This window comes from Diplotaxodon limnothrissa, linkage group LG13 (assembly GCF_057381915.1).
Source record: "Diplotaxodon limnothrissa isolate DT_005_m linkage group LG13, D_limnothrissa_male_GT1.1, whole genome shotgun sequence".
NCBI lineage: Eukaryota > Metazoa > Chordata > Actinopteri > Cichliformes > Cichlidae > Diplotaxodon > Diplotaxodon limnothrissa.
Window position 1 is genome coordinate 22,243,521 of NC_140608.1, and position 22,655 is coordinate 22,266,175.

The following is a 22,655-nucleotide window of genomic DNA, read 5'->3' on the forward strand; positions in this document are numbered from 1 at the left end:
CATTTTCTTTATGCGCCATAATTTGTCACAAAATACGTTTTATGGTCGGCATATTCGATAAATTGAGCTGGCAAAATATTAATACAATTCATTTATTTTTATAGTTTTTCCTTCAAAGGAGAGGTTGGAATTGAGCACGTGTGTAATAACCTGCTCAACCGTGCCTCCAGTGACATAATCCAAAATGGCAGCCACCATCGGAAAACTGCTCAGGACCTCTGTAAGTGCAACTTTATATAACGTTACTTTGCATTTGTTATTCGCGCTGTTGCACATAAGTCATTAGTCAGTGTTGATAGCAGGTATTGATTAAAATAAATAAATAAATGAAAAATTGTCCTCCGCATTTATGTTGTGTGTGCTGCACATTTGAACCTGAGCACCAACTGACACCGGTGTCAACCCGCGGCAACTGCGCAAGCCTCGCTTCATAAGAAGAGCGATGAGTGGAGTTGTGGTTATACCTAAACAAAACCTTAAAAAATGACGTTCGTGTCTTATATAGAAACGTTAATTTCGCCATCTTGATGCATTGTGCTAGAATTTTCTATGGTAAGCAGGGTCAAAGTTATGAACTGAGTTGCCTTGTATTAAGATAAAAAAAGAAGCTCACTTGCAATTAATCCCATTAATTACACAAAGTCTTAAAGAAAGGAAGGCGGGAACACAGCAGAGGTTCAAATTTAGTATGATAATAATTACCACCTGTAGGCAACTGCTGTGTTCACTTTGTAGGCCATGACTAATATAGATTTATTATTATTATTTGTATGAATGGCAACAAAGCTGGGGCTGAATTGTGTTCAATATTAAGGCAGTTTGTTTTGCGTGATTGAGCTGTTGTTGAATTTTATTCTGCAGTCCACATGCTTCAAGAGCCCCAGTTTTTACTTTAAAGGTATGGTGTATAAAATCTCACCACTAGATGTCAGTAGATCCTGCTTTCCAACCCCTCCCAATATAAGTGCATAATCCTAGCTATGTTGGGCGCTGTAGGACAACCAAATCTGGCTGCTGTATATCTTAGTGACTGTTTACCTCAGTTGTGGTATATCTATGTCCATTTACTCTGGAGGAGGCTGTAAAACTTTGAAAGTAGTCTGAAGCAAGTCGATTAGTCAGTGAAGCTCACTTCTATTTGAAAGCAATACTGACGCGAGTTGTTGAGAATATCCTGAACCTTTATGTCAGCAAGCACCGATGATTTTGCTGCAGTTAGCCATCATTAGTGAAACTTTCTTTGGAGTGGATGTAACATTGTTGGACAGACATTTAGTGAATAAACTCCCATACAATGTGAGAATGTAATCAACATATTTATCAGATGGAACTCGAGCTGGCATAATGTTGGCTTATGACCAGCTGTTGTTGTTTTAGCCGGCTCATTATCAGCCGTTTGTTTGCATGTCTAACCTGCTACAGCTGGATGACAGTGTTCAGTGAGAGCATATTAGTGCAGTTTACCTAGTAGTGCAACGTTACGGTCCCCACCCTTTCCATCAGTCTACAGGTTTAACAACTCTTACAGCAGAAAACGTGCACAATCAGTAACATTTGGCACATGGCATACATTAGCATTAACAACGATGATCCTCTATCTCGGTGGTGTAAATCTATTTTTGCTTTGTCCTTTTTGTTCTCCTTTTTTTTTTTTCTTTTTTTTTCTTAAATATAGTTTATGCTGGTGGGGATGAGGGTCCCTTTCTGGAAGCCTCAGCCACTGTTTGCTGTCTGACTCATTAGAATAGCTTCCACATGTTGTACTTCTACACATAAACTGATTTATGTGGAGTCTTAAAAAAGGAAACCATACAGAAAAGTTTCAGACGCATCATAGTGGTTGATTCTTTGCAGGCTGTAAACCAGCGATGTCAAACTAATCTTACATCATGAGCCACATACAGTCCACTTTGATCTTACATGGGCCACATCAAAGAAATTCCTATTTTACAGTTTAACCTCCTAAGACCCAAACTCTTCCACGACATGAATTTTTAATTTCTCTTTGATATTTGGGCATATTGGGGCCTGACGAATGTAAAAACAAAGAATTACCAGATTTATTTATTTATTTATTTTTTTTACCTTATTTTTGTTTTTAAGAAAAATAAGAGCTACATATGAGGATATTCATTTTAAAATTTGATAGAACAGTAGCAGTATAATGTCCTCGTAAGTGGATATCAGGCCCATGTAGAGCAAAATTGAGTATTTTAGTTTAAATAACCCAAAATGTGATGTCCACATATGTGGACGCCAGGTCCTAGGAGCTTAAAGAAGTTTAACTACAAATTCAACGTGCAAATATATTTTCTCCACATTATAAAGCTTTTTTCTTTTTTTTTCTCTTTTTTGTAGTAAGTGAAACGAAATGAACGAAATCGGTCAGCACAACTTTTTAGGTTTAAATTGTAAAAAATACATGTTGAAAATCGCATTTAAAATTGTTGTAGATCATGGCCTAGACTGCCCTGTAATTATAATACAAAGTTTTTGTTAATTTATAGAAAATGTCTTTTTTGTTGTTTGTTTCTGTAAATAAAGACATTTATCTATAGGGCCATTTAATTTTTTATCCTTTACTCAAGTAACAGAGGTTAATTACGCAATGTCTGTTACTTAAGTTGTAGTGTAAAAATCCAAAATCCACATTTTCCAAAGGTGCCTAGCGACCAGATTGGAGTCTTTGCTGGGTGTTATTTAGAGGTGGGAATCACCATACAGCCCACAATACGATATTATCACAATACTTAACGCACAATACGATATTATTGCAATTTTTTAAAAAATATTTTGCGATATTCAGATTCTGTACATAAAGGTAAACTTTATCAATATTCATTTTATCTAATAACAAAGTCTCACATTCAGTCTTTCTCTCATTTCAGTCAGTTTTATTGTTGACAAACTGAACGGTTTGTATTACAGTCTAGTCCAACTTAACTGAATGCAACCATCTGGTACAATTATAGCTATTCTGAACTATGCAATTTGTGAAACCTATGCAGCCCATTCAGCAACTGAAGAATTTGAAAGTAAATTAAAACAAAATATAATTTTACATTAAATAAAAAAGTTTTAAACTTAATTAAAATAAAACATGTCTTAAATTAAAATAAGTAATAAGTAAGTCATGTTTATTGCTGCCATAAAAAAAAAAGTTAAACACATTTGGACAGTGTCAGAATTCTTGCTCAGAAAAAGGAGCTGATCAACATGCTCTGAAGTCAGAGCATGTTCCAGTCCACAAAAACTTTTTTTGTAACAAAATATCGATTTCTGCTGTCCCTGTATCGATACATTATTAGCAAACAAAATATCACGATACTACACACCCCCAGTGTTATCTTTGACAGCCCTGCTGTAAACGGCTTTGTTCTGGTGCCTTTTTTAATAGGGATTTTTACAGTGATGTACAGTAAATGAGTCACTGCAGGGGAACTGCCTGCATAGTTCAGAGCGCTAATGTGGTTTTATTCTGAGCTGATGATAAAGTCATTGAGGTCCAGTGATTGCTGTCTCTGACTTTGATGCATGGTCAGGTTAAATGTAACGTCAATAATGCCTAACAGGGATTTCAGTATTCGTAAAGATACAGACTTCTGCAGATGAGTGTCCTTCAGTATGAGCTTTGATATCAATTATATGAATGAGGAAATAAAAACTGAGTGTCAGACAGCTGCTCCAGCTGCAGCAGGAGGGGAGGAGTCAGAGAAACTTGGTGTGGAGGACAGGGCACTCGTTACTGTTACTGCAGAGCGCGAGGATAACATGGACTAAAAATTCTAACTTTAGAAAGCTTTGTTGTGATTTATTTTTCCTTCTGTTAGTAACAGCACTTGCTGATATAAAATCCCTGCTGCGGTTTCACCGTTTGGGAGCCAAAGCAAGTGGATGACTTAGAAACTTACAGAGGCAGTGTAGCCTCAGTTTCCTCCTATTTTTGGAAATTCTCTTTGATATCCCAGCTAAGCAATTCGTTCAACAAGTTTTGAATAAAAAATAATTTCTTACCTAAAGGTGGTGCGTGTTGATAGACAGAATCTCCGCACACACACACACAGCGGGAATGTTTCCTCAAGCTACTCCAGAACACACTGTAGCCTACATATAACAGTACGGTGTCGCAAAAATAAATCCATTTAAATAATTCATAACCTATGTTGGAAGAAAAGTCACTTTAAAAAGTTAGAGTGGCACATGCGTTTTTGAAGTATTTATGGTGGCAGTGTATGTGCAGTAGGAACATTGAGATGTGCTGCTCACATAAAGTACTATCTGTATATAACATAGCAGTGGAATATCTCAGTGGGAGTATAGTAATTAAAGAATGAGCAGTACTCACAAAGACCTTGGTTTAGTTCAGTGTGGAGAAACTGTTGGGTTAGACCTTTAATTTTATCAACTCAAATTCATTAAATAACCTCTCATTTTAAAAGGTTTCTTAACAAGGCTTGTGTAATGCTGGAGGATCTTTCTTTCAGCACCACAATCACCTTTGCTCACTAGATTCTCAGGTGGTACCAATGAAGGTAAACCATGAAAAACACGATTAGAGGACATTTTCCTTTCACAGAGGACAAATTCTTTCACTCTTGAATGTATCTGCAAGCTTGAAAGCATTGATACCTTTTCATGTTCCAGTCGTCCTAAACCATTGTTGCAGTTAGTAAAATGGCAACTTGATAACTAAAAGAGCTAAATATCCTTCCAGATTATGGATTATTCATGTCATATTAATGTCTTTTTATTTATTTTTGAGGCGAGGGTTGCAGCAGGAGGGCTGAAAGTCGCAGCAGCTTGTCAGCATGGAGCCTGCGGGGCTGCAAGAGTCCTCACTGCTCCTGCACTCCAGAGATCCTGTTTCTCCACCAGTATGTACAGAACCAAAACACACAGCATGCAGTCAGAAATGAAACTGCCTGATTCAGCTCAGAATGATTTTTCTGTTTTCTACTTATATATAGCACACATCATGAGTTAGTCAACTGATCAAATAACTTACAGATGAAATGAAGTAAGTTATTTGCTTTCCAGGATAAGATGATAGCATTTTTCTCCCTATATTGTTTTTATCAATCTTATTCTGCAAAATAAAATATCGGGCAGTTTTACCAAACAGTTGGTTACAGCTGTACTCAAAAGGAAAAACTATAGTCATTATAATTAACTTTCCAGCAATATCAACAGTATCGTTATATTTCTGATCCTGGTTGGTTAAATTCTGCTCAAGTGTTCAGTGTTGTGGATATAAACTAAAAGCATTTGTTCAAATGTTAGCTTTGCTGTAATATCATGTTTGTTACAGCAGTTATGACAAAAAATACTCTTACTGTCATAAAATTGATGTGAGAGAATGATTCGACTTTTTATTTCTGATTTTTCTTGAACTCGTATGACGGCTGAATTTTTCAGAACTTTGCAACTCGGTTTTCTTTAGATAACATTAATGTTCTTGCTCTGTGTACTTAAAATACATTGCAGCAAACAAAGGGGAGATGTATCTATAAAACCAACTAAAGTCATGTTTGATGTTTGTGTGTTTCACTCTGCAAAAGCCTTGCTTTCCCACCCTCAACCCCACCCACCCATTGCCAGATAAACAGTGTAGATGTTTGTATGTCTGTGTCAAGCCAAACATTGACCAGATGACATTACAATAAATTACTGTTTTATCCAGCATGCATCTTATAGTCAGTTCTGTACAAAGGCAAATTGACAAAAAAAGAAGACTGTTGCATATCTTATATTGATAAATAAATGATAAATAAATAGAGTTTGACTTTGCTGTATCAGGCGCTTCCAGATGGGCCCCTGCTGTCACCCAGCCTGCGCCTGCTTTTAAAGGGACAGCTGTCCACAATGGGGAGTTCAAGGACATGAGCCTCGCTGATTTCAAGGGCAAATACCTGGTCCTTTTCTTCTACCCACTGGATTTGTGAGTATTTATAAGAATAATTTTCAGCATGAGATGAAGAAGTGAATAAAATGTTGGCATTAATGGCCTGAGATTTTCCAGTATTTCTGCAGATGTGCTATGATTTTTAATAAGTGCTTTTTATTTTTTGTTACACCACAGCACATTTGTGTGTCCGACAGAAATCATCGCATTCAGCGACAAGGCCAACGAGTTCCACGATGTCAACTGCGAGGTGGTCGGAGTGTCTGTGGACTCTCACTTCACCCACCTGGCATGGATCAACACGCCACGAAAGGTACATTCAGTGTAATAGTTATTCAGTAAGCGGCACACGGTGCAAGGTTCAGATCACTGTGCGTTCTCTATTCAGTCTCTGAAGTAGAACTTCAAGGAGCCTTTAGTAAATGACTGACCTCAGTGTGTTGTGCTTGCAGCACTTTGCAGTACTGTGAAATAATCTCAAAAGCTGTTATTTCTCGAACACTACTAGAAGCACTATGCAGCGTTTGTGTTCATGTATCTTTTTATGTTTTGTCAGGCTGGAGGCTTGGGAAATATCCACATCCCTCTGCTCTCAGATCTCAACAAGCAGATCTCCAGAGACTATGGTGTGCTGCTGGACGGCCCAGGAATTGCTCTGAGGTGAGTTCATTATGCGCTGTGAAACCACAACTGGCTCACAGTACTAAAATATAAGACCAAAGACATAAAACACAAACCAGTAAAAATGTGCACAGCTGTAATAGGAACCCTAACAGAATCTGATAACGTGCATCACGGGGATTACTTTTTATAGAGCGTATTAAACAGTTTTTCTTTGATTTTTGCCATCCAGGAATGTTTCTGCCAGACTGTTTGTTTTGTAAAGTTCTATCCTCACGTCTTTTATTAAATTTTATTTTACATGGTCAGTTTGTATAAAGGCTTTAAATGGTAAATGTCATACATTCACACCCACAGTTCCACAACTCCGTCATCTATACCCAGAAAAAGCTTTTTTTTTTTTTTTTTTTTTTTAATGTCTGGAAAAGTGACTAATGTTGCTGCTACTGTTATCATTGTTGATTTAAATACCCAGTCCTCTGGGTATTTTTAATTTGAAGACAGGGAATATTATGCAACAGGCCTTAAAGTGTGTTTTCTCTCATTTGGTGGGTTTATCCAGATATATCACCAAGTGTTGCAATAGTGCCTGTAACTGGTCTTTTATGTAATTGCTCAATATTGAAGGGAGAACCTTCTAACACTGTTTATAAGCTTGGGGAAACCTGAAGTCACTTGGATGAGTGACGAAATGTTTCTTCCACTGAAAATGCTACGTCCAGATGAACAAAATCAACCTTTTGGGATTTCCTTACCTGGATGATTGAGCATGCATCGAGACCTAAACTTGTTTAGAAAGATGTCTGATGTTTTTGTTTTTTTTCCCTTTAGGGGACTCTTCATCATTGATCCAAATGGCGTGGTGAAGCACATGAGTGTGAATGACTTGCCAGTGGGCCGCTGTGTTGAAGAGACTCTTCGTCTAGTGAAGGCCTTCCAGTTTGTGGAGACTCACGGGGAGGTGTGTCCGGCCAGCTGGACCCCTCACTCCCCAACAGTGAGTACACCTGGGCTCTGTGTTTCAGTCCATTCAAGGCTATAACAGCTAATGTGGATTTGATACCATACACTTTTTTTTTTCCTCCTTTCTCAGTTTTTGTAATGTTTGTTTTTCAGATCAAACCAACACCAGAAGGATCCAAGGAGTACTTTGAAAAAGTCAACTGAACACTTCACAGCAGATTGAAGGCTTAAACGTGGTACAAATCTAGAAATATACTGAGTTTACACTTTAGCATATGCATTTACTCATAACATCGGGATGCTCTAATAAACAAACGCTTTATAAACCACAGCTCTTTGTCTTGAATAATGCACCAGACCACAGAATAAAGTGGTCTTCATGTTTGTCTTATTTTTCCTGCCATAACTTCATCATCTTAGCTGCCTCTCCTTAGTGGTCCAGCTAGGACTATAATGCTGTAGTCTAGAAATAAATGCTGTAGACTGTTCTAATCAGGTTCAACAGTATTTACCATCAAAGTCAAGATCACGCTTTAATAACCCCTGTACATAAACATGTTTATTTTCTTTTTACAGCAAGTTAATATGGAGGTTCAAAATGTCTAATCAGACATTGGTACACAACATGAGGTGCCAAAATCAACTTCAGTGGGGGAGAACTGGAAATCAAGAGAAAAAAGAAGGCAATGCCACTTCTCATACAAGTAGGGTACATACTGAATTTACACAAAATGGGGGGGAGCATTTGAAACACACCGCAGCACTGTGTGGTTATGAAAACATCTAGCTTTAAGTGTACATAAAGTTGAATTTGTACAGTATGTTTGCAGAAACAAAGCCACTGCCTCTTTCCGTTGAACATTCACAGACGATGTTTCGGGTTAGGCAACAGAACGTGATGGAAATGGCTTACCAGAAGATGTAGGGCCTTTTTAAGGCTTTAAATAACATATGGAATCAAAATAATGTGTCTAGAAAATCATCAAAATGCACCTTTCCATTTTGAAACCAAGAAGATGCCAACAATCAGGAAAAAGAAAAAAAAAAAACTGACAGCGCTGAAGTGAAATCTGATTTGGTGAAAACTTCATGCAATTTCAGGCAAGATGTAACAGCGCCACCAGCCCCACCCCAAGCACCAAACAAACAAATTGTTTTAACTGAACGATTCATTTTTGGAAGAAAGGAAAAAACAACACCCTGTAGTAAATCTGTACAACGAAAATACATTTGGGATCTACATCTAAAGGTACATTATTATGGTTATATACACTGCCCACCATCCATATATTATCTTTACATGTAGACTTCATTCAAACCCAAACATTTAGAAAACAAAACTAAACAGATAAATGGGATCACATCAAACATCCATTTTTAAAAAAATCAGTTCTTGCTGTACCTCAGCTGTTGCTCAGTCCCTCTGTTCTTTGTCTGTACAGTAAACTACAGCAGGACTAAAATCTCTTGACTGGATGGACTGCTACCCTAACAGGGAGTTAAGAATAATTGAAATTGGTGAATGATTATTGGGTGAACATTTTTTAGTTTTTTGTTTGTTTTTTCCCCAGTGGATTTCAATGGAAACAACCAATTGTACTATAGTAACAATAATTTGAGTGACTTCATGAATACAAAATAGACTTCAGAGTCAGAACACAAACACAAACCCAACTCTCCAATATTCTGACACAACAGAACAAAGGCTTTCAATACACTCAGGCCTCTTCACTGAAGAGAGCTACACTATTCCATCAATATCACATGTACTGTATGTTCTCTGGTCTCAGGTGGGACTGGGTTGGAAAAGAGAAGCCATGTCAGCCTTAAACATTCGCCGCCTCCCTCAATGTTTGTTTGAAAGCAACTGATAAAAATCAAAAGTTGTGTTTGATATCTCTTCCGCAGGTCTCCTGTTGTTCACTATTGAGTTGCGCGTTGAAAATCTTTCAGAGAGGAGAAAAAAAATATGGAAAAACTACATTGTACAAAGTGAGATTCTCACAATCTCTTTGCAAGAACGAAAAGTAATAAAGAATGACTTGTGCCCGCCGTCTTTTGGGATACGCCTAGGCAAATCCATTAACATCCCTGTGTTGATGCTGCTTCACTTCTTAGTCAATTTTCACATTTGTGTAAATCTTCCTCACAAAGGCACTTGTTCCCATGTATCCTACGGCACCTGAAAAGCAAAAGATGATCTGTGAGCAAGTTTCTTTTTGTTTGACAGCACCAGGTATCAAACTCTGCTGTTACTTTGCAGGTAAATCCATCACGAGACAGGATGATTACTGGTGAGGTATCCAATAAAGGTTTTAGCAGAGAAACGCACATCCCACATCTACAAAATGAGCATTCAGACACACAGCCAGCCCAGGAGGCAGTGTAGTACCTGATGCAGATCAGAGAAAGCTCCACAAAGGTCCTTCAAGGTACATGAGTGTCAGCCTTGGCTTATTACTCTTTCAGCTGAAAAATGAGTTTGGCTTGCAGCTGGTGGGGAAAAGACTACTTAGCTGCACTTAGAGCTGAATAACAGATGTAGAAAATAAGATTTCTCTAAAAAGATAATTGGTTTCATGCAAGAACTACCTGTATGTACATACGACTAACATTTTTCATACTGAATAAGCCTAAATCATATACAGTCAGTGTGCTTTTCTCCATGTTTGACTCAAGCCCAACTATGAATGAAATTTCAGGTTAACATCGTTTATAGGGAGGTGTGAAAAGCTTTTATTAGATTGCTGACCGTAGCAGATGTCTACTGTACTTCTATAGCCCCCTCCATTGTACCACCTGCTGTTTAATATTTTCACGTCCATCTCTATGACTGTCACGTCCCCTCGACCACCACCTGTCTAAACCGTAAACCACTTTCTGTTTGAGCAACAATTCTCCTTTATTCCTGTCGCAGTACCGTGCGCGTCTAACAATAAAATGTCAGCAGTTGTATTAATATCTTCAAATTATTGAGGTCCCCCGTGTCTGCTGACAGACTTCCCAGATTCTCTTGATTTCTGACAGCTAGACTTGCAGCTTGATATACAAAAATAATCCACCTGGGATGATAATTTGCAGCAATCTTTGGAGAATTTGCACAAGATCACAAAGGCACTCCCATTCATGAGCAGGTGGCATTCTTCATGTGAAAATGAGCAATTTAGAGGAAACTTGTGCAGGTAAGAGGAAAAGCAAACCTTGCAAGACATGAATTTAAGTAAAACTGTAAAAATAGTCATGTTAAATTATGGAAGCTGCTGCTTCCTGCCTTTAACATTTTTTAAAGGCAGGAAGCAAAAGGCATGTTTCAGTCACTAAGAAGTAAAGCGAGGTTAAATCCTCTAAATGGCCAAATTCAACCACAAACTGTCAATGTACAGTGTGAATGCTGCTAATAAACGGTTCTTGCTGTGACAGTGATCCATCAAGTATCACCTCAATATTTGCATTTTTACACCAATCAAATTGATCCACAAGTTCTCCAAATGATATTTAAAAAAAACAAAACAAGACAAAACCGCACTCTGAGATATTTGAAAACTGAACTTCAGTGAAAGGTGAAATTGCTCCACACTATGAGTAAGATGCAGTGTAAGAACTGTCTCAGTCTCTGTGCTCAGAGGGCGGGGAATGTGATGAGGAAATTGAGAAATCTTGAGCAGAATTTAATGTCAGACTATTTTTTATGGCGTCACGCCTCACTGGCACAAATAACACTCCTTATTTGTATGTTTCCAATAAAGTGGATGTGTTACCAACATGTGACACGAAGTGAGACGTGGTAGTTGAGATTTTAGCCCATCATGTATTCATCACATCTATTTATTTCTTTTCTCTTTTGTTAAAATGAACTGTGTGTAAAGTCACATAAACACAAAACCAACCCTTTATAAATGAGACCACTGGTGTTTATGCAGTGAACAGCTATTTACATTTGGCAGAACATCTAATAGTTCCTATTCTGAGATGAGTCTTCAACAAACTCTGAGTTTAAAAATAAATTCAAAGTTGATTAACTTTGAGTTTCTTGTTCCAGACCAGCTGAGTGGAGTAAGTTGAATCAACTCTGAGTATGTTCACCCCGAGTTAAGCATGTGAGAGTGGAGAAAGAAAGCATCATCAATGGAGCTCTGATACCACAGTTCACTATGGCAACGGGTGAATAAAAAGTGTTATTTAAATCCAGTAAACCAAGGGATATGAATGTGTGTCAGTGTGGACCGTGACAGTCATCTTAAAAAGCAAAGAAGAGAAAAGAGATTTTAATGAGCTTGGTCTGCTGTCACCATCATAGAGAGAATAAAAGTTTGATAACACACATGTGTGTGCGTGTGTGAAGTTCAAAGCTGGATCATCACTTACCCGGCTTGAACTTTCATTAAATGAAGCTTGAATTCTAATTTTAGGTTTGATATTTAAATCTTATTATTTAGCTTTAACCCTACGGGGCCAGAGTGTAGGTGAGAGAAACTGAAGACAGTAGCAGACTGCAGGGTGGATCCACCTTCAAGACACGTTTTTATTAAATTAAAACATTTTTTCCCTCCCTCTCTCTTCTACAGTTTATGAACATTGAGTTGTTTGAAAAAAATATTATCTGGAAAAGTTAAGCCATTATAAATGGATCCAGACAGGATGAACCTAAACTGGATGAGGGCCTGATCTGGTCTGAACCTGTGATCTATTCATCTATTTTGGATCTCTCCTGCTTTGCAAGTAGACTTCGGTCCGTTTGCTAATCTGTTACAGAGCCTATGCCTTTGGGCAGATCCTGTTCTCTGTCGACCCACTGAGACTGATTTGTGATTTTTTGTGGGAAATATGTTGAGATTCAGAGTCTGAATTAAAAACCTTTGAACATGTTGAAAGCATGTAACAACTGAATCTCAAGCTGTGAACAAATTTCAGCAGATATGTTCAGAATACAGACTGCTTGCAGCTGCATATAAAAAGACACTTTAAATACATTTAGTCCAGTTTTCAGGTCTTAAAATCATCTTCACTCAAATATTCACCATCTCCAAAATCCCAGCTTTGACAGACATTTCCCCCCCATCAGTGTGGCTTTTACAACACGACAAATGATTGACAACAGATCATATATTATGCATCTTTATACAGATGCAAGCTATTATGCAGATGCATTTAAGTTAAACATTAACTGCAACAGTAATGTTTCAGAGGAACTGACTAAGAGTCTGACTGCTGGATTACTGTCCACAGAGTAAGAAACATGTAGACTACATAGACTTTATTCTGAGCTGTCTGTCTCTATCCTTATATATTGATGAGTGAATGGCTGTAACAGCCCTGATGTGATTTTTTTTTCCAACCTAACTTCTAAGGTGGGATTTCACTGTTTCTAAAAACAAACATCTGCCAATTAAGTTGCTTTTCCATTTGCTCTTAGATGGACTTTACAAATGAGGAATGAGTGAGTGTCAATCAGCTGGTTTAGGTGCAGAGAAAAACTCAAGAGTTTTTTAGTTCAATGATCCGTTACCACGGTAACCAACTTAGTTAACTTTTTTCCTGGCACAGAAAACCAGGGTTTTCATCTCATGGTTAACAAACTCAGAGTTAGCTAAACCTGCTTCATGGAATAGGGCCTGAACCTACTACGATATAAAATTAGGTGGACGTAAAACTTACCACACATGATTCCCAGGGCAGTGCTAAACACAGCCATGTAGCCAAAGTAGAAGGATGTCTGGAACAGCCCATACATCCTGAAATACAACAGGTTAAAATGTAAGAGGTGTGTAAGATGTAAGCACTTCTACAACAGGATGTTTCATCGGATTAATAAAGAGTAAAACTCACTTAGTTTTGAAGAAATAGTAGTAAAAGGAGTACATGTACACATAAACAGCAGTGGATGCAGCAGAGAGGAAGCTCGTCCATTGCCTGGAAGAGAGGGACAAGCAAACGAGAAAGAGGATTGATGACAGGGTGACAATGCCTCAGTTTTGTGGCTGATATTCCAGAGATCCATGTGGGGGAAAAACTCACCATCTGTAGTCCTCAGCATTGAGAAGAAAGTATGTACACACAATGGTGACACACACAGTCACAATGCACAGGATAACCAGGACCAGCATCATGAAGCCATACACATAGTAGATTTTGTAGGCCCAGAAAGATGTGAAGATGAAGTACCTGTCACATGAGGACAAAAACAAAAAACACTTCAACATGGCTGTCTGGATCATTTTAAACAGAGTCCCTCAGTAACACTGCAATACACTTACATTTCTATGAAAATGGAACCAAAAGGAAGGATTCCTCCAAGGCACACGATGACAGCTGGCTCCATGAACCTGAGAGCACAAAATTCAACATATTGACGTGGCCGTGTATCCTTGAGTGTTCGTGTCAGAGTCCCCCTTCAGGGTAAGGACACATGACAAATTGTGTTACGAATGCGAGAAGGGGGAAAAGTTGACAGATTGGAAATTCAAGTAGAGTCAGACAATGGCCTTAGGTCACATCTACCTTTTCCATTTGGCAGCAAGCCACAGTGCTTGGCAGAACGTTGTAAATGTTAATAAACCTGCAGTCGATCGCTTTTCCATATTTCATAACCTAAAAGTGTTTGTGCAGACAGCTAAAATGTTTTGAACTTTAAACCTGACATCTGGCAACTTAAACACAGGCCATTCAACACCTTGTGTCACCTGCATCGAGTACGACATTCTCACTGCCCACTGATCCGATAAGCTAAGCCTCCATCTTCTGACATTTTATAAACAAAATAAAGGACACCTGCCACTTACGAGAATCATAAATAACTCTCCCCTGACCGGTGCCCCTTACAAACTAACACTAACGGCACTTGGGGCAGGGTCTGCATGAGAGAATTATTTTAGGGATACGTGTTCTCATTTACATCGTAGAGGGACAACACTAAAAACAAAAACTGTTGAAAGCGGTGACCTCAGGGTAGTCTTAAGTTCCAGTTACACTCTATCCATTATCTGACCCCACGTCTCTGTCACTAATAATAATAATTGGATTTATATAGCTCTTTTCAAGGCACCCAAAGCGCTTTACAATACCACTATTCATTCACTCTCACATTCACACACTGGTGGAGGCAAGCTACAGTTGTAGCCACAGCTGCCCTGGGGCAGACTGACAGAAGCGAGGCTGTCATATCGCACCATCGGCCCCTCTGGCCAACACCAGTAGGCAAATAGGGTAAAGTGTCTTGCCCAAGGACACAACGACCAGGACAGAGATCCCAGGGATCGAACCGGCGACCTTCCGGTTACAGATGCGATTCCCAACCCCCTGAGCCACGGTTGCCCACGTCTCTGTCACTAAGGCAAAGACAACTGCGACTGTCCACGTCAAACCACACCTACCATTTCTTCTCAGGGATCGGCCGCGGCACAGCATTAACTCGGCAGGGAAAGTTGGGCTGGCCAGACAGATTCCTCCCCAAAATTGTTCCCACGAGGTTCAGAGGCAGGATGACAAAGAAGCAGATACAGCAGACAGCAACCTGCAAAGATGACAAACATTTAATTGTTTTAGTTGGGCGGTCTGTATTTACGGCCATTATCCAGGGTGTTTCACATCCCCAATCAGTTGTTTTAATTTTGTTGACTGTGTTACAGAAGTTAATGTTCACTGCGTGATCTTATGGTACAAACTCAAATGTTCATTAAACTGGAAGAGTAACAGATGAATGGATTTCATCAGCAGATGCCCTAGATGTTTCTGAGGTTTGGCTGAGTCAGGGGAACAATGGCTATTTCATGACACTTTTGATTGATCAGCTCTGCAGCGCTGAGTGGAGCAAACAAACAGCTGTTTGTAATTTCTGTAATTAGCAATTTAAAAAAATATGTGAAATGTTTGTGTGTGTGCATTTTTTATTGCTGTAGTGTCTGAAAACATTTGGCACTGAATGAAGAAATAAAGCAAACAGAATTAAAACTCTACAGTGGGTTTGGGACTCTAGTGTCATAAATATCAGGTGAAGTGTGCATATTGTGTTTCAATTTGTTAGTACACTTTTCTCATTACTTCAGTTGTGTTCCCCTGCATGACTAAATCCCATTGCTGATACCAGAGATCTATGCGGCCACACAATTTAAATGCTGGCTCTTGACTTGGAGGATGTTCTTCATAACATTGTGGTTTTTAGGGAGGTGCTGCAGTGTGAAATCCCACCATGGTTCCAAATGGGATGGCTCTGGAGGCGTGGTAGTAGATAGCAATGAAGTTGATGAAAAAGGCAGTCCCGCACACCATGGCTGGGATCATAAAGGCCCCAATGAACATTTGTTTAATCCATCTCCTGCCTGTATTAAGCCAAAAAATAAATAAATAAATCAGACGGCAAAACACGACAAACTGCTTTATTAGGGCATGTCACACATATTTTGTTTGTAAGAAAACAAACTATTTTATTACCTCCTTGTTTTGCATACAAACTTCCCCCAAAGTAGCCATTGACAGGAGAGGTTGCAGCATACACAAAAATGGCTGTGCTCAGCATGGATCCTCTCCTACAGGGAAAAGAAAAAGTTAGGCCAAGTGAAGACCACTCCCCTTGGCGTTGCATATAATTTTTGTAGTATTTTATAGCACACTTGCACCCAATTCTTTGTCTAAAACAAAAGAAGAAAGATAGAAATGAACACTTGATTCCTTGATTTACAAAATGGTTACCTTCTTTTTTTTTAAATTTCCTCTTATTTATACACAAATGATAATTAATTATTCTTTTTCTGTCTTCTTTCTATTTTCCTAATCATTTTGTTAATGTTAAGCATGACAGACTACAACAAACTAACGTAAGTTAGCAGACCCCTCAAAATGTAAGGTAATGCTTTTTTAACAAGTTAATGCAAGTTCCAAGAACACCTCTTTCAACATGTAGCTCCCAAATATAGCACAGATGTTCTTTTTTCTACAATCCCGTTTCAGAGTCTGTAGCTTTAAAATCAACTGAGCTGCTGCTGTTCACACCTCTTCTAGGAAAAGGTATGACAGTGAAATGAAGCCAATGGGAGCAGCACAGTATCTCTCCCACTTCTTTGTCTGAGTGATCTTATTAAATGTTATTATCAAGATCACAGCACGTCTTTAACTTTCTCAGATGTTATAATATAAAGTCTGGATTTATAGAGGGGAAAAAATGGCTTGCATGTGACACCAGGTTAACAGTCCTTCATACCCATTCTCTGCAGTGACGCAACACAAAAACACAACCCGCACAAAACTCTTGTCTATTGGCTTCAGTCATCAATCTTAAAAGTCTCCATTTTCCAATTGTTCTTCAATATTAGCATTTTGAGCCTTACATCAAAAGGTAATTGTAACCTTAGCCACATTAGCCACTAGACATACCAGAATGGGATTTTTACCATAGCTGTGGAGACTAAAAATAAAAGCCAACAACTCAGTCTTCACTTCTGCAAGAGCCAAGACTGCATGAAATGATTTCTTGGGATTATTTAGAATACTTTCACTGCCTTCCCATGCTGCCAGACAACTTTTTTTTGACTGAGAAACTGAAGTCATTATATCACTATAAAGCCAGCAGACTCTGCAAACAAAAACTGTATTTTTACTTTAGCTTATTTGTTTTGCTGTAGAACTTTTTAAAACACAGAATAATGCACTTTTTATATTTTTCAGGCTAAACAAAGAAAGCGAATAAAATTCGTAGAGGCTTTTAAACCTGGGAGCTCATGTAGTTGTGGGGGTGCTAGAAGAGAGCAACTTTTCACAACTTTACACAAAAATGAGCATTTTCACAGTACATATTTTCCTGATTATTTCATATTTGAATTTTAGCTGAATGATTTAAACCTTGCTCTTTGATAAAACCGTAAGTGAGAGAAGACAAAGACTTTTGATAAGGGATCCAATACACAGAAATCAACTTTGCAACTAAAAACCAGATCAAAAACAGTCCTCAGCGAAATCTTACAATCATAACAAAATGTTCAATTACTCACTCTGTGTACAGATCCTCAACCATAGCGACGATGATAACGATGAGGGAGACTGAGAAAATCTGGCAGCCGGAGCCAATAAGTGAAGAGAAGATCAGTGGATGGCTTGACGGCCTAAACACATCTCCATGTACCTGCTTCCACCCATATTCGTCTCCAAGGTCTCTATCCTGTTGGTACAAAGCAACATAAGGAAACTGAGAGAAAAGCGTGATGAGGGGAAAAAAACAACAAGAACAGATCTTAGTTCCATGTTAAAGCATGCAAGTACAGCCAAAGTTTACCATGTCATCCATTTCCTCCTCTTTGCTGTATCTGGCATAGTCCTTTCTTAGCGTTCTCATAAGAATCATGGACACCAGACCCACCAAGAAAATGACCATCATGAAGGAATTAAAGATGGAGAACCAGTGAATCTAAAAAATATATATATAGTAAAATCAAAAATTTTCTTTAAGAGGTAGCAACACTGGAAAGCTCTTTGCATCAAAACAGTACATCAAATAGCCACACTTGAGTAAAACAAATGAGTTATGACGCTGCATGGAAAACAAAACAAAGACTCTTATTGAGCAGGTTGGTCATTTACATTACATCTGTTGCAAGGCTCAACTTGCATCTTCTGAAATGTCATACAGAGTTGTGCTATTACAAGGAAGCATGTGAAACACCACAAAAGTTATTTCACTCACTCTGTGCTGAAAGAAGGATGGATCAAGGTACTTGTCAAATCTGTCTTCAAACTTTACATCTGACTTCTTCCATTTCACCTGGATAGGAGAGGTTCATTGGCATTTATGCATGTGTTTACATGTCCTATGTATCCCCAAGAGAGTATAAGTCAAATATGGCAGATATACAATGATTTTTAGCTTCCCAGAATGTTAATCAAAAAGTACTCACAGAATAGGACATTGGGATTCTTGTGTTTGGCACAAGTCTGACTTTCCCTTCGCTGGTCAGATTTACGTCAACGATTCTATTGCCATTGAAGCCGATCTCTAGTTTCTTATACGTCCACAGGTAGTGCTCTTCTCCATTTTCATCTGCCTCACCAACAATACCTTTAAAAAAAAACAAAACAAAAAAACGAAAAAACAACTCGAGATCTCATTCAGCAGTGGTCCAATGGACAGGTGAAAATAAACGCTTTAGTTATACAACATTAACAATCAGGGTGCAAATGCCAAATAAAGGCCACTTTTGATAACTTTGTAACAGCATAATCTCTACTCACTTGTTACAGTCAGGATTTAGTTTTCATAAAAGGTCATTGCTGAGCAAAGAAGTCTGATGCAAAGCTAGAACTATGAATCTACTGTTGTGGCTATATATATATGTCTGTTTAATGTTTAATGCCTGAAAAATTGTTCCACATTCTGCACCACAAATTAATGTAGACAGGAATTTTTGTTCTAGCATACATAATATTATGCAGGCGAGCTCACTTTAGTAAGCGGTACTACAAGTGAGCAAGTTCTGAAAGTGATGAACGACAGGTCTGCAATTGCTGAGCTAAATAACCCTGATAAACATCTCATAAAAGAAAGGCACACCAGTGCACTTCTCACACAATAGCAACCCGGATGTTAGACTTATAGATATTCATGACGCTCCTAATTATGCGACACATAACTCAGCAACGTTTGAGCAAATACCAGCGCCCCTCCCACTTCCTTCTACATCAGCTTGCATAGTCTGTTTAAACAGGGTAGGAGTGGCACCATTGTACTACTCCAACATATGTGAGTGTTCACACTGACTGCTTGTTAGAGTGACAGTCTTGACTCAGTAACAGTAGTGAGTCATTAATATCCTTCTTTTGGTTTATATGAAACACTTTTGCACATGGGAAATGAATACTAAAAGCTGCAGGAGAATTTTTATGAGCTCTGTATCCAAATATTCAACTATTTTAATGTTCATTGGGTTGTTATTCAGCAATCAAATTGGAAATATAAACAATTTGTTGCCAATTTAACAATTGTTTTATTTTTAAGCTTCTTTGCAAAAGAAATAAAATACAAGATTGTATCCTACACATCTTAACAATGTCTTGCTTGTTTGGCACAGGAACAGCACTCTGACTCTTTCTGACATGTTCAGTGGGTGAGTGGACGGAGAGGTTTCAAAAAGTGAGACAGCAGCGGGGCACAGCGTGAGAGAAAAGTTAAACCTGCTGTTGCTTCCAACTTTCTCTCCGAGTTATCATTTTATACACAGATAAAGATGAAAAAACACCACAGCCATTGTCTTTAATACATGGGCTGAAGAGCTCACCTTGGGAAGTGTTTATTATTCTGGACAGCCCTAACACTCAGTACATCCAGTGTCTTTATTCACTTTATGTCAAAATGGTTCCACTCATTAGTATATTTTTCAGTCAGCATAATACCATAAAATTATTCTAAAACGTAAAGCTGTATATAAGCTAATCAACCGGTACACTGCACTAATTAAGCTGATTCAAAACAAAAACAATATAATACAACATAGACTAAATCTTGAGTGCCTTTTATTCTGACATTTGACACATGACATTGTGTCCGGTTACACCTCCCTACAACACCGGTAAAGAATAAATGGACCAGTTATCTCAAGAATAGGAACTGGTTTTACTTCTTCACCATCAGGATGAAAATGTCGGTCACTCTACTCTAAATATTACCACATCACCACTAATAGCCAGTAAGAGGGGATGCGTGAAATTCTGAGATGAGAGAGATGTTAAAAATAAATTTGGCTATGTTTTTTTTTGTTTGTTTGTTTGTTTGTTTTGTTTTTTTTGGGGGGGGGGGGGGGACTTTACTACTGCTGCATATTACTGTGAAAACAAATCTTTGTATGCTGTTGCAAAAAGCAATAAAAATATTGTTCACAAAAATAATAATTTTTCTATTTTTTTTTCATTGCTGTTGGATTTTGGTTTTTCTCCCTCTACTCCCTATACTGCTAGTAGTGAATGTAATCCTATGTGCTTACAGGGTAATAACAGTCAAAAGATGAATGTCGCCCAATATCAATCTTCAGCAGATTGACATTATACCTATTACATCTATAGTAATAAGAACACACCTCAGAAGCTAGACAAAACAAAAGAAACATGTAAAAGTAGATGTGTTAATAAAATAAAAAGTGGTTATCAACTTACCCCAGATTGGCAGGTCATCTATGTACATTTGGTACCAGTAGTGATTCTTTATGGCGTAGACAAAAGCATCTCGTTTGGCTTTGTCCAACTCTATTTCACAGTACGTTGACTGCATGACTTCCTCTACAAAGATAAAGATCACATTTTTAGTAAGTGTAGGAAGTTTTGTGGAATTAATAAAGCCAGACATCCAGAGACAAGCAACATTTTTTAGTTATAATGCTCTTGCTGATTCAAAAGTCCTAAAGAGGTCAGTGTAAGTACCTTTGAACTTTATTTGCAAGCCGCTGAATTCAAGCTCCACTCCCTGCAGAGCCTCTCCAAGTGTTTCATGGTAATGACTGATGGTCTTCTGGGAGCCCGCACAGAAGGGCAACGAGAAATACTTGTATGTCTCCTGTCGGTTGTGGTAAGGCCCCACTGTGTTCATCCATAAAACTACCTCCTCCTTATCTGTGTACTGCAAAAGGAAAACAGGAGGACTCTTATAATTAAATCCAGGAATGCTACACCAGTTCTGCAAGTACTGCTGATGTCCTATTCTTATTCTATCGATAGTGCACCAAAGAAACTTCTGTGAGTTGCCAACAACTTTTAAAACAATAGCAGCAACTTTCAGAGCACTATCGCGTTATAAATCATGCAAACAAATGTAAATTTCAGGCTCTTTTCACACTGTTATCGAGCCATCCTCGTAGCACTATTGTGTGTTAGCTATGTGTACCACTGGCAAGGAAGTTCTCGTGAATGCAACATCCGCCTCTTTACTTAACAGCTTCCACATTAGCGCCCCATTTATAATTAAGACAATGTAATGCACATTATTATCTTGTTAGCCAGGTGTAATTAGGGAGGCTGGATCTGACAACGGAGAACAAAAGTAATATGAAGAGGGCCTTAAGTTTAATCGATGTCAAGAGTAAATGTTTTTCATTAATTGTGTTTGCGAGGCTAAACGGACGGCAGTTTTATAAATCTTGCCTTTGATTAACTAACTAACGTTAGCTACAGGCTAACTAGCTGCTAACTTAAGTGTAGCTTCCGCCGGTGCTCAAGTAAGGTTGCAAAGACCAGCTTGGAAGATGTGCTAACAAGCTAGCAAGCAAACGTTACTCATAAGCACTTAGGCCGATAAGTAGTGACAACTTAGCCGGCTAAATGAATGCCTACCCGTTTGATAGCTCACCCAGTATCAGTATATAACCCACAAAGACCAAGTCATGAACCCTGTCACGTTTATAATTCTGTTTTGTGGGGTGTAGCTAGCCGTCGCGGCTACAGTTAGCAGGTTACACAGAGCACAAACGTCCATTATTTTCAAGGCTCCCCCTTTTCAGTCGGCCTCTCAAAAAGGTGTCTTACCGTGTGGTCATGTTCGTCTGCGTCGACAGGTGATAAAGAACATACAAGTGCGAAAACCACCGCCGCTACCACCTTCCACCTGGAATATCCCATTATTTTCAGAAAAAAAGTGTACAGAAAGACTGGGGATGTTAGCTTTGCACGGCTATCCCACCTTCTTCCTGGTTGTATGACAGAGGCAATTTTTAGGGATGCTCTCGTACGCATATGGCGTAAGAGCCTCATGAGCGTTCGTCGTATGCACGTTCGATTGGCTGAAAAGAGGCACGTGGCTGACGACGTCCAGTCAGCGCAGAAAACGATGGATACACGGTGATTATAGAAACTCTGTCGGCGCATCTACCGCAACCTTCGGCCACGTCATCCGACTGCAAAGACTGGAGCTTCAACTTTGACAGAGAGCTGGTGCATGAAACATGATCCTCGAGTACAACAAGCGGGTCTATTCACTGTCTGATGAGGCCTCTTAATGGACCCAAAGTTGTCCGAACAATTTGTCAGTCTGAGCCACGATAATGCACAATTTTAAGCAAGCGCAGCAACCTCTAAATGTCCTACTTGTTTGGATTGCAGTTCTAGGTTATTCTTTGGATAAAGCTGATAAGTTAAACCTGAGTTTAAGACTGTAACTTAAAAGTTCCTATGCACTTTGACTACATTTATCTTTAAGGACACAGTT

At 38.7% G+C, this 22,655-nt stretch overlaps 2 protein-coding genes across 2 annotated transcripts; one reads left to right on the forward strand and one right to left on the reverse strand.

Moving 5' to 3' along the window:
- Positions 1-167: 167 nt before the first annotated feature.
- Positions 168-7,810, forward strand: prdx3 (peroxiredoxin 3). Its single transcript, XM_085369524.1, has 7 exons — positions 168-220; positions 4,763-4,874; positions 5,797-5,938; positions 6,080-6,215; positions 6,459-6,562; positions 7,355-7,520; positions 7,640-7,810. The coding sequence occupies exons 1-7, from the start codon at positions 185-187 to the stop codon at positions 7,688-7,690; spliced, it is 747 nt and encodes a 248-aa protein (XP_085225650.1). The 5' UTR covers positions 168-184; the 3' UTR covers positions 7,691-7,810.
- Positions 7,811-8,032: 222 nt separating this feature from the next.
- tm9sf3 (transmembrane 9 superfamily member 3) lies at positions 8,033-22,594 on the reverse strand. Its single transcript, XM_085368888.1, has 15 exons — positions 21,977-22,594; positions 20,879-21,074; positions 20,615-20,737; positions 18,367-18,527; positions 18,156-18,233; positions 17,748-17,879; positions 17,467-17,633; positions 15,914-16,008; positions 15,671-15,801; positions 14,857-14,996; positions 13,741-13,809; positions 13,502-13,648; positions 13,313-13,396; positions 13,142-13,218; positions 8,033-9,668 (listed from the first exon to the last, which is right to left on the reverse strand). Exons 1-15 carry the CDS (start codon positions 22,313-22,315, stop codon positions 9,601-9,603), a joined length of 2,007 nt encoding a protein of 668 aa, XP_085225014.1. The 5' UTR covers positions 22,316-22,594; the 3' UTR covers positions 8,033-9,600.
- Positions 22,595-22,655: the final 61 nt, after the last annotated feature.